The 17,916-nt window shown below is 42.0% G+C and overlaps 1 protein-coding gene across 1 annotated transcript in view; it reads left to right on the top strand.

The window, feature by feature from the left end:
• Positions 1-17,916, top strand: part of wdr18 (WD repeat domain 18) — a 67,863-nt gene that overhangs the window by 30,048 nt on the left and 19,899 nt on the right. The window contains exons 5-7 of the mRNA XM_029121596.2: positions 2,066-2,209; positions 10,158-10,222; positions 12,159-12,283. Of these exons, the coding sequence (XP_028977429.2) occupies positions 2,066-2,209; positions 10,158-10,222; positions 12,159-12,283 (334 nt within the window). The remainder of the gene's footprint in view (positions 1-2,065; positions 2,210-10,157; positions 10,223-12,158; positions 12,284-17,916) is intronic.

Raw genomic sequence — 17,916 nt, 5'->3', positions numbered from 1 at the left:
CTCTGTACTCTCTATACTTGCCAGTTTTAGACTTCGCTAGCACCAACCCCAGATTTGCGGCTACGTCATTATAGGTCACATTAAAAGTGGAAAAAGTTCTGACATGACTGATCTTTGTCTCATTCTTTTATATCTTAAAAAAACTGGCATTTTCACAGGGGTGTGTAGACTTTTTATATCGACTGTATAATCTGAGGCTAATGTTGAATGTGCATGCATTTGCTTGTCAGCAGGACAGTTAGAGACACAAATATTTTTTTTTGACACAAATATGTCCTTGCTAACATTAGTACGTTAAGTTTTCAAAGGGCTATGGGCATTGTCTAGTTAAGTTATAGGTGGAATTACAACATTTTAAATCAGATATTTGTTATCCCAAAGACTACACAGATTAGATCACTTTAAAGGGATCTTTATTTTAATTTTATTTTTTACATATTAGACCACATCTTCCACTTTTAATGCTGAAACATCATCTAACCAGTTGTTTCAATATTCCATTACAGAAATGGACAAATCTTACACTGTTGCGGTCAGAGTAGGCATGTCTACACAGGCTGTGTGGGTAGATATGCTAAAAACCAGATTAAGCACAAACTTTAGTCAGTGGCATCAACACTTTTAGCCTTGACCACCAGGCACTGTGGAATTTTCAGCTAAATGTGGCTACATAAGATTAGCAGCAATCTTATATCTTTCGCTTTTAGAAATGTCTTCCCAAGGCAAAGGCCAAGATGGAATTAAACCATCTGTCTTACACTTTCATGATTGTAAAAGTGGAAATGGCTTTGCAACAAGAAATCTAAATAAAAACCAAAATATTTCTAACAAGTGGGGGTACAATGCAGAGTTAATGCTAATGTTGCCCATCTTTTCTCTGAAGATGCTAAATCCGCAAGCCAAACGGCTACTTTAGTGGCCATCTTATAGAAAACGTATTGAGCTCAAGTAGTCCCCTTGCAACAAGAGGGCTCATTAAGACGGTGCTAGTACAACACCAACTGTGTGAGACACTGGATGAATGTTGAAGTGGCACGCCTCTGCTGTTTGCATGCAGTAAAAAGACTGCTCTGTGGGTCATCAGAGAAATAATTAGTGCAACGCCAAGTAGCGAAACACGAGTAACCAAACCCTTTACGTGTGATGGTTTTCATTTCCAAAATCTGCTCCTCAGCAGTTTTCCTTATTTCCTTTCTGTGCTAGCTTTAATATAATAATATGCATTAACTCAGGGTTCAATTAATGGCCATCAAGATCTTGGCATTTTTTGTGTCATAGCCACTTAATGATTTGATGTATCCAAGTCATTAAGTTGAGGTTGGAACAGAAATGTGCAGTCGTTCTGCAGACTAAGACATATTTTAGTGCCGTACTCTCTGAAACAGCCCACTCCTTAAAGACATAAAGGGTCAAGTGGAAAGCCCAGCAGTGAGAGCACAGCCTTATCTTTGTTCTGGCTTTCTCCCTCTCTCTCTTTCCCTCCATGCTTTCTCTTGCTCTCTTCACTCTGTTTTTTTTTTAAGCTCTCTTTTTCTTTCTCTAGCTGTCTCTCTCTTCTGCTGTCTTTAACTTGCACGCTTAGGGCCCTTTAGCGGTGCAGGTCAGTCAGGGTCTCAGTTGTTAAACTACCCAACTTGCAATTTTGAAGTTGTCTTTCATTGACAGTCACTCAGACTGTAAAGACATGAGTTGATTTTAAACACTGGTCATGGTAAGTAATAATTTGTGGAATGTTATGTATATATTCTGTGTTTTAAGCAATTTTCCTATTTCTGTGGAATTTGAATTAAAGACTCTCTAACAATCTCTAGATTTGTGATTAAGAGCTTTGTAAGAGATTTGACATTAATTCATGTTATGATCATAGAACCTATCCTGTTTCCTTTCATTGCCCTAGAATACTCACAAAATAAATCTTCTGGTTTAACAGCAGTATATTTGTAGCATAGGTTACATTATTTAAACAGACGTTTCAAATTAAATGCATTATTTCCCAAAGCAGAAAATGTCTTACAATTCAATTTAATTATGCAACTCTCTGTCTCTTCTCTTGACCTCTGTCTAGCTATGGGAGCTGTCCTCAGGTGAGATGCTATTGTCTGTTCTCTTTGACGTGGGCATCATGTCAGTGACCCTTGACCCCTGTGAGTACTACCTCTTCTGTGGCGGCAGCGATGGTGGTATATTCCAGGTGTCCCTGTGCAGCCAGGTAAGCTATTTTATTTTTTTGGTTTCTTCTGTCTTATCCACCTTCGCCTTTAGCTGTTCACCCCTGAGCTGTCATTGATTAACGTCACAACGACATTGATTCACAAACTGTTGGTCTCCCAAAGGGAGCGTCTGTCAAGTGCAACCTTGTCCACGCAGACATTGGGTTTTTGTTCCAAAACACCAGGGGTTCGTCAGTGGCCTCCATGCACATTATAAACCGGTTGTTCTACCATAAATAACCAATCCTTTGCGGTTAGTACCCACAAAGAAGTATCTGATCTGGGTGAACTCAGCCGGTTGACGGCAAATTGGAAAGTGGATATACGGCTGGTACAATTGGTCAGTCTGGGAAAGCACCAAGGTCAGGTGACGTAACCAAGAGACTTCCAACTGACACATCCATCTGTTAAACCACAGCTGGTTCATAGAGCTTTATCTGGTGGGGTATTTTTAGTTCGTTCTGGCGAACGTAACAGCTGTTGTCTTAAACAACCAATGGATAGCCTGAGTCAAAATAAGCGCAATTCTTTTGACCACTCAAAATAATATCGGCAAAATATAGGGTTAGGGTTATTATTCCTGATCATTCCTTATATTACAGTCAGTTATTTTACCTTTATTATTATTGCTATTATTGTTACCCATCTTGATACCCGATCGTGTATTACAGTTAGATTATAAGTCAAGGGACACTTTAGGATGTTTATACACCAGCAACTCTGGTGCGTCTAGGTTGTAAATTACCCAGCGTCGTTTGCAGTGATTATTGTCCTATCCCGTGCCTTACGAGGTGCCCCTTTACCCCCAGCACTGCTCCTCATTCAGCATTATGAAGTTATCGTGTCGTGCTATTCAGGGTCTTCCACAGCGTTGACTGAACTTTTAACAGAACATTTATTCTGTTTTATTGGCCTCCTTGTGTGTCCCATTTATGTTTAGATTATAATATTTTTTGTAATGGTGTACCAAATTATTCCACATTTGCTATGTAACCGACCCAGATTAGAGAACTAGTGCAGATATTTCAGATTTGAGCTCTATCTATCAATCAATCAATCAATCAATCAATCAAATTAATTTTTAAAGCCCTTTTTACAACAGCAGTTGTCACAAAGTGCTTTACAGAGACACCCGGCCTTAAACCCCAAGGTGTCTTCTCCTCGTTATCACGATCTTTACATCAGGTATCACAAAGGAAGGTTTATATGAAAGACTCAATTAAACATTACATCAGTGACTGTACATGTTTTAGTACAAGATAGGATCCCCATCTAGTATGAAAAACTCAATTTAAAAATCAAATTTTCTGGCAGTCGTATGAGACATTCATTTTATTCAGATTTCTTACAGGCGTTGCCCCCAATGATGCAGCAAGTTCAGATTTTTACAGTTTCATATTTTAGCAGATGCTCTTAACCAAAACCATATGCAGTTAGTGCGTTAATTTTCAAGTGGGACAACCCAGTAGTTGTATATACACCTTACTAAAAGGGTGGGCATTTGGGTTTCAGGAATTTTCGGTTTTAATTAAATTATGTCCTAGATTGAAGTGGAAGAGGGTTTCAGTGGAAACCCTAGATTGAAGTGGAAGAGGGCGCCTGGAAAGGGAAGACATTTGACTGGATTCTGCAGTGTAGCAGGGTTGGATGGCATTTTCTTTTAACAAGGAGCACATGTGCTACTAAGATGAGAAATCTATGAGCACGGCACATACATTTAGGTGCACCGTGGTTTACTTTCTGGACTCAAAGCACAGCGATTGTACATGATAAATAGTCTGGTGTTTATATGAATGGTTGTGATGTTAATTGGTTGAGGGGACATCTACTACTAAGTCCTTGAATTTAGTTTTGTCCGGTCAATATAAACTCTTTGTTTAGTTATAACATGATTCTAGGGCTTTATAACGCAATTACAACCATCTTCTTCCAACATTTTGTGTAGGCTAGTGATGATGATTTTGTTTCAGCAGAAAATATAATTCATATTCCCCCATGCCGAGCAGAAATCATTACTGATTCAAATAGTTACTCGAGAGAGACGCAGATGGCATATCCAAGAATGGGTTCTATATAACAAGCATTCACTAGTTTGTATAAATTCACACACGTAGGTGGTGTCAAATGTGTGACCCCTAGTCACACATGGGAATCACACGCAAGAAAATCTTAAATAACCACTAAATCAACATTTCAAAATGGAAGTTGTTCTGTATGCGCTGTGTGCTGTCGCCTGGGGACCAGGTTATCTCTCATGGCAAGGCACTTTCTCTCATGGCAAGGCACTTTGGAGTGTTGCCACTCCCATGGAAGGGAGCTGCTCTTCTTCGGGGAGCAGGTTTTGTATAGGCTATTCATTTCCCGACCCCTTCAGACAAGTTAACTTATTCATCCTCATGAAACCCTCTCGCTCTGCCTTGGGACCATGGTTGAATATGTTCAATTAGCTTAGACAAGGGCCTAAATGTAGAATGACTGTGGTGATTACCGTTGACACGAGAAAAAGTCAAACAAATGCAGCCCAACACAAGGCCTGGCAATCATGACGGACACATTGAGTGCTCTGCATATCAACGAGTGAGACAGTATCTCATTATGACATTAACTATGTTGCTGTAACGAGGTGCTCAGAGGCACTGTATGTTATTTATTCTTTGTTTTGTAGCTACTGTGCAGTCCATAAGAATTTGGACACTGACACAGGTTTTGTTGTTTTTGCCCTGTGTTTCAGCGCTTCGCACTTGAAATGAAACAATGACAAAGTGACTAAAGTGCACCCTGTCAGCTCTAATTTGCGGCTATATTCATCCATAAACCGTGAGCTGTGTAGGAATTTCAGCCCGTTTATACTTAATCCCTCCATTTTAGGGGACCGAACGTAATCGGACAGACAATCTTAAATAAAGTCCCCGTGTTCAGACAGCTGCGACCCGTGGACGTCACCCAGAACACTGCGTCTCATCCTGGATGAGGTTCTGCTGTCCTAGTCGTCCCAAGTAAATCCTTTTTTTCTCCACACTTCCCTCTTTCCAGGATTCTAACACAGGTTCATCTTCATTTCATCTGCCCAGAATCATTTGTTTAAGTGCGTTTAGTAAAACTGTAAACTTGGCCGTTCCTTTCTTTGACGCTTGCCAGCAGTCTGCATCCTGTGACGAAACCTCTGAGGTAATTATTCGATGCTCTTTATTGTCCTCTACGTTTGTCTTTAGTGTCAATAGTGTTCTTCCCCTGAAGTGCGACTGGCACTGACAGTTCATTGCTCCTCATGTTGAGAGACAACAGGACTCCAAATGCAAATGCCACATCCAGAGTAATTTCGAGACACTTTGAGCTACTCTTGTGCATGAACTGACAATGCAAAATTGTCCAACCGCTTTTGGTCCCCTGAAAGGAGACCATAAAACTGGCCGTAATTCCTCCACGGGTTCACGGTTTATGGATATAAATCCCCTCAAATTAAAGCCTGAATGCCTGCATTTCACCTTGAAATCACAATATTTGTTCTACTATTGGTTTAAAGTTAACTTAATGACATGTGAGTATCATACGTGTTTTCAATGTTGCAGTGGAATAACTCAAGAAGAATGGCTCAAAGTCATTAAGTTGTAATTGATATAAAACATTTAAGATAGGATTTCAAAAATGCAGCCTGTCATTCCGTTAATTTATATTGAAGTGCGTTTCACGTACTAATGCTTAAAGACCTGTTGCAGGGTGCAATGATTATGAACATTCTCCAGTTCCAGACCTGGTTTGGATACAAGCTGTTGAGCTTCTCCTGATAATGTCTACCTAGCTCATTCACTGAAATCATAGCTTATTAATGTGCTAATTCTTTTCCTCATTTTATTTTATGTGTTAAGATCCCCAATGCTTGACTCTGAAGATTTTCAAAGCCAAACTGCTGGCCCATTGACTTTGTGAATCTCGGACTTCAAGCCGTCTTTAGATACCTAATTATTAATGTGTAGCATTTTAAAGATCACTTATATAATTAAAGTAATATGAGAGAAGAAATCTTTTATAGCGACTGGTTTAGGAAGATAACTACAATTGATTGTCTTCTGTTTAAATCCAGGGACAAGTAATTTAAACATGTATTTGATAAAACCAAGTTTTAATGCAAAGCTCTGCATTGTTGTTGGAACTTGGTGGTGAGTTAAATCACAGCTTTTTATGACTCCTTTCTTCTTCCCTCTGGCTTCCCCCTTAACTCTCCCATTATAATGATCTGCCTTATTATGCTGAATTCCCTGTTATTCAATCTAAAGGGGATTGCAGATTAATTCTTTCCTTGTTTTAATTGAAAATGGATATTGTGTTGTCTGGAAGATTTGCATTTGTATGTTTCACAGGTCCCTTTTATTTTGCAGTTTAATCTTGTGAGCTTATCAATTTGTAAAGATGTTGCTGGTCCCTGCTGGTTGACCTTGTTTGACAGTCTTTATAAATGCTTGTTGTAAATTTCAACAGGTTTGCATTGAGACAACTTTCTTAAATCACCAATTATTATTTGTATGATTTTTTTGTATGATTTCTTTATATCCCTTTTTCATTTCATGGTGTTCATGATATGCCATTGCTGTAGTAGTATTTAGACAGTTTACTAGCTACAGTAGTTGCATTAGCTACCAAACCGTAAGCTGTCATGAAAATCTAATTCAATAATGTTGATAATGTTTTACGTTTCCCGAGCAGCTCCAATATTACATTTCATAGACATTTTTCATGTAACTGTGGTGATTTACTGTGCATTCATTCCCTGAAAGCCAAAATAATAAAACAATCAGTAATCCACAGTGCCATGGTATAACATAACTTACATATTTTCACATAATTTGACAGAATAGGGTTACAGAATATCTGTCTTCTGTATAAATGTCCCGAACGATTAAATAAGGTAGGTAACTATGGATTAATTTTTGTCCCTGCATTTCTAGGTGTGTGTCACACAGGATCTCAGAAACCACTGGCCTGATTTTGAAAAAAACCTGAGTGAATCATGCATGTTGCCTTTGGAAAGTATTCAGACCCCTACACTTTTTCCACATGTTGTTGCGTTGTTGACTTGATAAATGATGTTTGCAGTGTACAGGCAGTCCCCCTTAACGACAACAAAACCAGTGCTGATTGATTGAGAAGGACACATTTAGTGGTGGGGCGATATGCTTACTCTCTTTGTGAAGGGTGGGATAACCTTTTACCTACTTTATCTTGACCCTGCATGGACCCCGTATGTCAGGGTCAGGCAGAAGACGGCCCGCGGGACAAAACTGGCCCGCCAGCAATAATGTCTGGCCCGCGGCTTGATTATTTTGACAGTGGTTGCTGCTGAAATAGATTTCAGTCATGACAGCAACATGACAGCAGACACACTGGCTTTGCATTTGCTAATCTAGGTAGGGAGAAGGCATAGTTGTCTTTCCATTAATCTTTGAATGCCCTATTTATGTTGTCAACTTTCCTCTTTAGACTCTTTGAAAGTGCTATTTTGTGTGTACAACTAGCTTAAATGTTTAGCTCTGCGCACAGCGTAATAGCGTAGCCAACCTCCAGCACGCAAACAATTAAAACATGCAATGTAGTACGTGAGGATGCAAAGAAATAATTCTGAGAGTAAAAGTAGACTGTCAAATAATTATTACAATAAGTTAGGCTCCGATGTGTTACAAAGAAGCAAATTAAAATGGTACACATTTATTATTCCCAATATGGAAAGAGGAAATAAAACAAAGGTCGTTAAAAGCATGACTCAAACAGGCCATTAATGGATTTATTTAAGTCCTCTTTTACTTCTTGAGTTATTTTTATCCATTACACATTTCCCACATATGTGTGTCTTATAAAGGCAGTCTGTGTTGAAGTTGGTGAATGAAGACTCTTGCTGGGTTAGGCTCACGTGTCAGTAGTACTGTATTAACAGGCTCACGTGTCAGTAGTACTGTATTAACAGGCTCACGTGTCAGTAGTACTGTATTAATAGGCCCACGTGTCAGTAGTACTGTATTAATGGGCTCACGTGTCAGTAGTACTGCATTAATGGGCCCACGTGTCAGTAGTACTGTATTAATGGGCTCACGTGTCAGTAGTACTGTATTAACAGGCTCACGTGTCAGTAGTACTGTATTAATAGGCCCACGTGTCAGTAGTACTGTATTAATAGGCCCACGTGTCAGTAGTACTGTATTAATGGGCTCACGTGTCAGTAGTACTGCATTAATGGGCCCACGTGTCAGTAGTACTGTATTAATAGGCCCACGTGTCAGTAGTACTGTATTAATAGGCCCACGTGTCAGTAGTACGGTATTAATAGGCCCACGTGTCAGTAGTACGGTATTAATAGGCCCACGTGTCAGTAGTACGGTATTAATAGGCCCACGTGTCAGTAGTACTGTATTAATAGGCCCACGTGTCAGTAGTACTGTATTAATAGGCCCACGTGTCAGTAGTACGGTATTAATAGGCCCACGTGTCAGTAGTACTGTATTAATAGGCCCATGTGTCAGTAGTACCGTATTAATTAATCCAGCACAAAACACGGACACTGTCACACAACTGTGGCTTTTTGTTTCTGACTGTCCTACAGGATTTAACCACAAGGTAACCACAGCTGACCAAGCAGTTACAAAAGACACTGTAACAGTCTGTAACAGGCAATTCCAGTTGCATTTTTCATCTATTCATTTCTTAAATTACCCTTTGACTATGTTCTCGCCTGCCATCTAGTGGCTTAAAAATATTGCCCAATGCCAAACTTCCTTGCTGACCTCTGCCATAAGTTAACCATATTTTCCACAACCGTATTTCTGTTTCCACGTCATTATTCAGATCAAACATTTTCGGAATGTATTGAAACTTTCCACTTTTACTGTTAGCATCCCGACACTTCTGACCACTCCAGATGGTTATACATTTCCTAGACAGCTCAACTGTGATTGTGCCTGAATCGTTGTTTAATGAAGGGGATTTCATACCCCAGCTCTGCTGAGCTTCCTATGTCACAAATATTTCAGTGCATATCCACTCTGCCAGTGGGGATACCAGTGTTGCATTCTGAAAGAGACATTCACTTGTTTTGCTGTTTGGTCCCCTCCTTGTTGCTTAAATTGTTCCACAGGAGAGGCGACAGTGAGCCCAGGGTTGTCATATGTGAATAAATAGGCCTTGTGACAGACAGAGAAGCAGAGAGTTCCCCTCCCCGTTGTGAACCAGCAGCAGCCAGCCCTTTCCTTTTTCAGCAGTGTGACGGTTTGGAAATGTAATCCTGCCAGGACTGTTTTGCCAGAGAAAATACATCATTTTCTTGCTAAATGGTTTTCGGACATCCCTCAAGGCTTTAAGTTGTCGTTTTTAACAGTTTTTAAAATGTTTTTACAAAAAAAAAGCCAGACTGTAAAAATTCCGTTCCATCGTTTGACTTAGTGTGTTGGTGTGGTGGTGTGAAATAGGACATGGAACCTCCCTCTCTGTCAAGCCTTCTCTTCATTCTTTGCATTTGAGTCCACTGTCCAAACCAGGCTCAGCTTGCGACACACAGGAAAACGTTGTGACTACGGCTCCAACCAAATCCCTTTCAAGTCCACTTGTCAGGTTTAATTGAGTGCTCTCAAGACCGGCAGCATAGATGGGATGTAATTATTAAGAGTCGGTCATAGTGAAATCCGCCCAGTCCTCCCGCCCTGGCTGCATGTCTGACGCAACCCCCATCCTTAATTAATGCAATTAAGTCAATCGATCAAAACATTTAGGGGCTGGACTGGGCCCAACATCCCCTGCCAACTTAATGGACAAGCTGGGGGGACATGTTAGTGGGTGTACCTGAAACGCAAGCTAATTAACTCTTGGTATTGGTGGGGGGGAAAAAATAAGTCTTTAAGGATCGCCTGCTATGATGAACTTCTGTTTACTTTTCCCCCTTCTTCTTCTTCTTCTTCTGATCTGCAGAGCCTAAGTCGAGATAAGACTTTCCAGTCGGACAACGAGGGCAACCAGGTTTTCAAAGGACACAGGTGGGCCACCTTCAAGCTCTGCTCTCTGCCTGTCGCCGCAGGCCCCCTAGAATGCAGACCTTTGATGACACAGGGGGGAGGAAGGGCAGGCGGTGGTGGGACGGAGGGGGGGTTTAGGATGAATGGGGCCTGATGCTTTAACAGCTGTTTGGCGACCGGCAGGCGCTGTTTTATGTGACTGCAATACCCTTGTGGTGTCTTTGCAGAAGCTCTTTGTGCGCAACCAGTTTCTGGTAGCCAGAGAAGTCGGGCAACCTAATCTCTCGTAACCATATGGTATCCTGGACTGCCAAGGTGCACGTCACCACCATACTGATGAAGAAGGCAGTATGTTTGCAGAGCCAGGCTTGGAGACCCGAGTGGCTTTTTGTAGCTGCACAGCAGGTGGGCGGAAGTGGCGCTTTGTGTCTGAACTTTGCTTCTTGGCTCGTTTGGTGCCTAAAATGGCACTGTTTGTTGCCTTACCTGGAGGGCACATGCATTTTAATTAGGGCGCCTGTGATGTGTGAACAGACACAAGCACAATGATGGAACAAGGTTGACACATTGCTGAGGAAAGGCCTTTTCTTTTCCCAGCCAGTGGCCAGTGAGATGATTAAAGTAAGGCATTAAAGGAAGGCATGTCTGGGTCACCGTGTTTTACATTCTAGCGCCGAATGTAATGGCATAGTAAAACATAATGGGATGGCAAAAACACCACTGCATTCTTCGCTTGTGTGTCCAAAATTCAACAGCCACGCCGCACTCGCGGACGATGTGAATAGCTGGACATAGTTTAACACACCATCAGCTCTACAGTGGGCAGTGATGCTGTTCGTCATTAAACTATGCATTGGTTCAGAACCAGCTCACTGCCATTCAGGAAAAAATATATTCTCCTTTTTTACGTTTGTCGGTTAGCGGACTTGCTAATCCAGGAGGGCTTGCAGTGGTGAGTGCATACATTTACAGCCACCAATGCTGGTGTTGCAAGCAAATTGAAGGTCCATACTCCTACCAAGTGGGCTACACAGGACTTTCCTTTCCCCACTCTCTCAGTCCAGTAAAGAAAAAACATTTCTGAAAGTGTATGTTTCTTTAAATGCAAGCCTATGCAACAGAAACGTGCCCTATCCATTGCCACTTTCATGAATGTGTTTGAATTGGCCTTACAAATACAATTGATATTCATATTATTTTTACCTTGTGCTGTACATATAAAATACCAGGACCTGTTTCTCTGTAGCCAAACACCATGGCCTTGTAGCAGGTATGTGCTTTCGCTGGAAGCCAGTGGAGTGAGCGCAGTAGCAGGGTGACATGGGCGAACATGTGAAGGTTGAAGAGGAGGGGGACCGTGGTATTCTGGATATGGTTTTATGGTGACACACACAGGGAGCCTTTCTGACATTGAGTTGCCGCGATCCATAGTTAGCACGACAACTTCATGCATTCATACCTTTACCTGCGTGAGGTGCAGTCGAATACTATGATTGTTGTTGAGCATGAACCTGCTGGAGCAACTCAACGCCTTGATGTTTGTGGAGAACGACAAGGTGTCTTCTAGGGACGCCGGAGTTGTCGACCTTTTGGGGGTGGTTTTTCTTCATGGCCTTGGCAGTTACTGATTGACGGTTGTCAGTCTGTGAAACCCACCCTATGGGTGCCATATGAAATGTTAGTTTTGTTTTTTTCTTTATGATTGTTTTCTGAGTTGTATTTTTCATTGTTTTAGATTGCTTTTGTTCTTAAAATTACAGAGAAACATATAATTATTGAGTTCCTTAGATGTCTCTAATAGCATTAATACAGCCTGAGCCACTGACTGATCGACAGGCCCAGAGTGTTTCCAAACCTTCCCTGGTCCAGCAGGTGGCACTGAATGTGGACCAAAGACACAGGAAGAAATGGATCAGCAAACATTGCCATTTAATTGGTGATCTTCATGTCTCCACAGGAACCTAGTAACCTGCCTGTCTGTTTCTATGGATGGTACTCTCCTCCTCTCAGGATCCCACGACGAGACTATACGACTATGGGACATCCAAAGCAAGCAGAGCATCCGAAGCATCAACCAGAAAGGTAAGCTGGAACTACCACTGACTGGTCTCTTCAGATGTTCTTTTATTTTGGAAGAAATCAATCTTTTACCTTCTCTGTTACCAGGTGAAGTGGTTGAGATGTCTGTTCCCTAGTAGACCAACAGGTTTCCTCCAAGTTGATAGAATACTGTCTACAGCTGCCTTTTGTCAGGTGTCATTGCATGGATCCAACTACCAAATCTATTGTCCGGTCGGCAGACAAAGTAGGAATAAATGTTTCATAGTGAAAGATTAACTCCTCTTAAAGATTTCTCACGATCTTGCGAAAGTCATCTTTTTTTCAAAATGGTATTTTACATTTGTGCTGTCGTTGGCCCCTCGGCGGGCCACAGCATCGCTCAGAGCAGTGGTAGACTCCCTTTCATTAAGTGCCTTTAGAGAACTGGGATTGGATTGCAACACTGAGCAAGGTTGCGAACTCATTTTGTTTTAATAGGATGTTTCTGTTCATTCAGCCACTGGGAATGGTTGGCTGTCTGTCGGTTTTGGCTGGATGGAGGGAGACGGAGGGAGTAATGGTGTTCAACGGAACTTGTATCGAAAACATTTCTCCTGGCTGTGGGAAATGTAAACATTGCGCCGTGGCCTCGTCTGACCTTTGTCGGGGCAGTACAATCTCAAGCCTTTTTAGTCTTGGTGTGTGGTGTTATTTAACCCCTTTGAGTTTGGCAGTTGGGTTTGTAATTAGGCCTCTGCAGGCATCGGACTGTCTAAAGAGAAGGATGATGTGGTCGTGTTGTGTTTGTCCAGGTTTTTTTTATGTTACAGGGTTTATTACAGACACAAAAACACACATTTAACACACAACAGCTGGATATGCACAATTCTCACTGGTGGCCAATATCTGGAAAGCCTTAGAGCTCTGTCACAGAAATTGGGCTGTCAGGGAACACCTCCTAGCCCTGCGGCCTGTTATTTGGTAATGAATAACTCCCTGAATATAATCTATCACTAAACTTCTCTCAGCATTGCATCAAATCAAGAACAGCAGGTAACTATGGGAATGTAACATTTCTGTTTATACGTTAGTTTTTGTTCTTTTAGGAATGTATTCGTTAAGTGATTATGCACTGCTTCTGTGCTACATACTGCCCTCCCCGTTGAATTAATAAAACAGCATGCTAAACTGATTTATGACAAAGCCATAATTAGATGACAAAGTTCAACAACCTTGTTCTTCTATGCAGTTCTTCAGTCATAGGCTATTACTCCAAACATTACAATGTAAACTTGAGTGAAAATAATGATGCTGCTGACAAAACCAATGCCACTATTCAACTGGCTAGAAATAACAGTAAGAAAACCACAGACTGGCGTCTAAATGTATTTACATCCGGCAAATAAACAGCATGTAATATGCACCCTCAACAGTCAATTATTATTAACTGTGAACGCAACCTCCAGGCATTTCTAAATAGATTTAAACTGTCTCTCTCCCCTGACTCTGTCTGTGCTCCATGAGCTGAATTATAACTGGGAGGCTCTGTGCCGGTCTCCAGCCATTGTCCCGTCCCCTGTCCACCCCCTGTCTTCCACAAGGAGCTTGCGAAGAGGCTGAGTTCATCCTGTAATTGAGTTGTCAGAATATCCTTGCCAGGTTCTGTGTAAATCTCCCGAGCTCTAATCGTGTGTCCCGAGCTCTGTTCTGGGAGGGCAAAGGCGATTATTGTCCCTCTCTGAAGGCCCGCCTGATCATGGAGTCATTGGAAAAATGTCTGTCTTTATTTTCATCCCTAGTGTCTTTTAACTTCACAATATATTTAGGTGATGGAGACTGCCAGATTTGGGTCCGAGGTCATGTTTTTAATAAAAGTTGCAAATGGGTAAAAATGTCAGTGAGTGTATCAACATACTTTCAGTGGTATTGTGGGACACTTTTCCGACAGGTACTTCTTGTGGTTCCTGAGGTCTAAAGACCACGTCTCGCTCAGTTTGTATTGAAGTGGAATGAGCGGTGATGTAGAAAGACTAGTTCTGTAATCCTTCTGGCTCCAAGGGAAAAAATAATAAGTACAAATAATTTTCTCATAATGAACCAAAAATCTTCTCACCTGGGCACTGAAGCACTTCCTCTATCACCAGCTACCGCACTTGTTTGACAGGGAGTGCCATGTTATTTACCAGGTAAACAATATTGTCGGTGAGTTTATAGGCCTTCCGGGTCAGGCGCCAAAACGCTGCCAGGCCCTCTAGTGCAGCGCTAGTTTCTTGTTGCTAGTGTGTATAAACATTTTATGTAGAGCACTGCACATTGAGGCTTAAATGCTGCGTTTGCTTTCTTGACCATTCCCTTGTATGCATCATGCAGATTTGTTAAAGATGCTTTTTCACTAATATTCGATTCACCTGGGTGTTTTGGCTTTTGCTGTCCCCTGCGGTCTCTGTTTGTACAATTTTTCTTACCAGCAGAGGAATAAGACGCTGTTTTTCATTTGGGACTTACAGGCTTTAAAAAGGTTTATTCACAAGTTCGGGACTCCCATTTCACGGCTGTAGTCTTCAAATCTGTATTCCTTCCATCCTCCCTCACAGAAAACATATATGACGAATGGCAGGACTCAACACACACATTTCCTCCTTTCTCCTGTTCATATTCTGGGGTTCATGGTGAACTTGGAGAATAGCTGCCTGACTCAAGAATTTTCTCTTGAGCGAGCCCCAAACAGAACTGGGTGTTTCTAATGCAAAGAAGAGAATACACCTGAATGTTTTTTGAGAGCTCCGAGAAGTAACGTTAGGTTTGACATAACTCAATGTGGCAGCATTTGTGATAGGGAAAGATTAAAAAACAAAAATGACTTGCTACGCACACAAGTTTTTTAGGCGTAGGTGATTGTGATGTTAAAAGATACTTTGCAGTTGACTTTTTGGTAACTGAGGTAATGTTAGCCACCTGGCTAGCTAGCCTTTACGTAACTTCACATTCAATAGATGTAATTTCAAGAATTAAAACATGATCATTTAATTTTTTATGTGGAAAAACCATATCAGTTATAATATGTAATAATTCAAAATATGATGTTAAAATAGTGTATAATGTATGTTTTTATGTCATGCATGTTTTTTTTCTTAACAGCAGTTCAGCTTGTTTATTTAGCACCAAATTCTCTTATTTCTCAATGGCCTTTGTGCCCTAAACATTTTTGTGACACCGATGGCCAAATGGCCTTGCCCCTAAAATGACAAAATTCCAAGCCTGATGACATCCATAATGTCCTGAGGGCTAGTGCAGATGAGAACAGTCCAGTGTTGGCTGGAGTAGATCCACCTGGTGGGGGTGGTTTAGCGGCGGGTCCATGGCCTGTGATGCGCGAGTGCAACCTCCTAATAAGGCACGCTGATCTTCCAGCGAAAGTGACTGCAGACAATGCGAACCGATCTGCTTGCAGGATTTGCATTAACTACGTTTGTCAAAATTGTTCGGCAATGGTATGGTCTCAAAGCATTCATAATTCAAGCGATAATTCAAATCCCCCATACCGTTGGCTGAAATGCACACCCAGACCCATAACCGAGCTGCCACATTGCTTCACAGAGGGCTGTAGACAGGTATCAATTAACTTCTGTCCGGTTCTTCTTCTGAATTACTGGCATCTTTGTTAACCAAAAATGCTTTATTCTCTGTCAGGTACTGAAATTACTGCTGTGTTTCTTCAAGAATTGTTTCTCAGCTTCAAAACACGCAATTAAAGGCCATTTCTTGAAAGACTTCTAAGGTCAAAGTGCATACTTTGGTGATTGATTACTCGGCCAGATGCTGAGCAAGCATTCGGTGAAGTTGCAATCTAGCATTTGTGGTTTTGCTATATAGCATTAGTGCATTGAGTGGAAATCGATGGGAACATCTAGCTAGTTAGCATTGGCTTGTAAACCTACCTGTAACTTTCCTCCATACTGGACACACATGTAAGGATGGAATCCTCAAAATTAATCTGACTCTGGGGAGGTTTGTGAGTCATTGCGAAAATCACCAACTAACCCCTTGATGATCTGCCCCAACATTGGCTCTAGGGTAGAAAACTCCAATGACTATTAGTTCGCTTTAACACTCAAGTACCAGTGGACACCTCAGCATTGTACTCCTCTCACACAGACGCCCTTGGCATAATCTGCTGCGTTTTCTTTCTCAGCCCAGAGTGAGCAAGGCTGGCACGCTGAGGCGGTCTAAAGGGGAACATCTGCCTTTTGTCAAAGTCATTGTCTGGCATTAGCCTGCTCTATGGCAGTAACTCAGCCGCCATACCATACTTGCCTGACATTACAATGAGGACTCATCCAAAAATGGTCATGATGTAAAATGGTCATGAAGGACGGGTTGTACTAATGCCTGGTTGAAACCCAAAAGCTGAGGGATTGGCCTGACAGAGCTACGGTTGTGGGGACTGACAATTCATTGCCATCAAAGGTGGCAATTACTTTTTAACAGATGGCCGTGCCACCCCAAGCCACAGATGTATGAAGCCATTACAGTGGGCCAAATGTTGTGTTTTCAGATTTGCCCCATAAACATACCTTTGGAGGCAGTCATTCAGGTAAGTGTGCTCCTGTCAGTCCCGACGCGCACAAACCCTTTCCAAGTCTTGTCTCATGACACGCATCTCATCGGTACTCTGAACGTGACGTTTTTCAAGGGGATGCGCTGCCTGGTGGATTTCGTCCTAAAGCGAGTGCAACGTTCATTATTTTTCAATCTCCAAATCATTATCGTGATCATTGTATAGATAATCTTCAGAAGCTCCTGGACCCTAATTGTGTGGCATTCGCCGTGAGCATTGATGAAATGAAATGTTTTGCGCGTCACTGTACCTGCAGGGTGTTGGCACACTAATCCAGCTCCCCCCCCCCCACTTCTCTGCACCCCTGCCTCCCTGACCCTGCCCGGCAGCAGGCACAATTTATGAGTATGTATTGGAGGGGCTCGGACCATTAGTGTAATTCTGAGAGTGGGAGCCAAGTCCCCGCGATCGATATCTGTAATTGAGTGCGAGATAATTAGCCAGCCCTTATTACCGCAACAGCAAATAAATACACTCTCCTCAGTTACGGCGTACACAAACTACATTTTAAAAGGGTCATGGCGCTCTGATGTTGTGCAATACAGGTATGGCTCATACAGCTCACTCTCTTCCTCTCTTTTTTTTCCTTCTTTTTAAAATGTATTTCCCCCCACTTGCGCGGTTCATCATGCGTGAATGGCAGACAGCACAATCTCCCTGTAACCACATTGAGAAGCAGTTGACTGGGATTCCAACGACGGTTTGCTAGTTATCGCCATTGCCGCGTCGTCTCGGTAACACCGCCGCCCGCCTGGGTGTTTGTTGATATAGCGCGGACGGACAGGCACCGCGGCAGGAGAAGACCAGAATTGCTTACTGTTTACCCAGGTGTGCTTATTAAGAGCACCGTCGCCCTGGTCTTCCCCTCCCGCTGCTCTTTTGCATTATTCATGATCTACTTTGTTACGGTTTGCGGGTTTATATCTATACACTGGTAAATGAACAGCAGCTTGTTGTTTTTATTGGTGCGTTCCCTTATTCGTTTACGGGGGGAGGGTGGCTCGTCCATTCACTCACTCACTCGATCAATTGCATGATTCCGGTATTTTTCCGTTTT

The sequence above is a fragment of the Esox lucius genome, chromosome 8 (genome assembly GCF_011004845.1).
Source record: "Esox lucius isolate fEsoLuc1 chromosome 8, fEsoLuc1.pri, whole genome shotgun sequence".
In the NCBI taxonomy this organism is placed as follows: Eukaryota; Metazoa; Chordata; class Actinopteri; order Esociformes; family Esocidae; genus Esox; species Esox lucius.
This window is presented reverse-complemented; position numbering and strand designations above follow the sequence as displayed.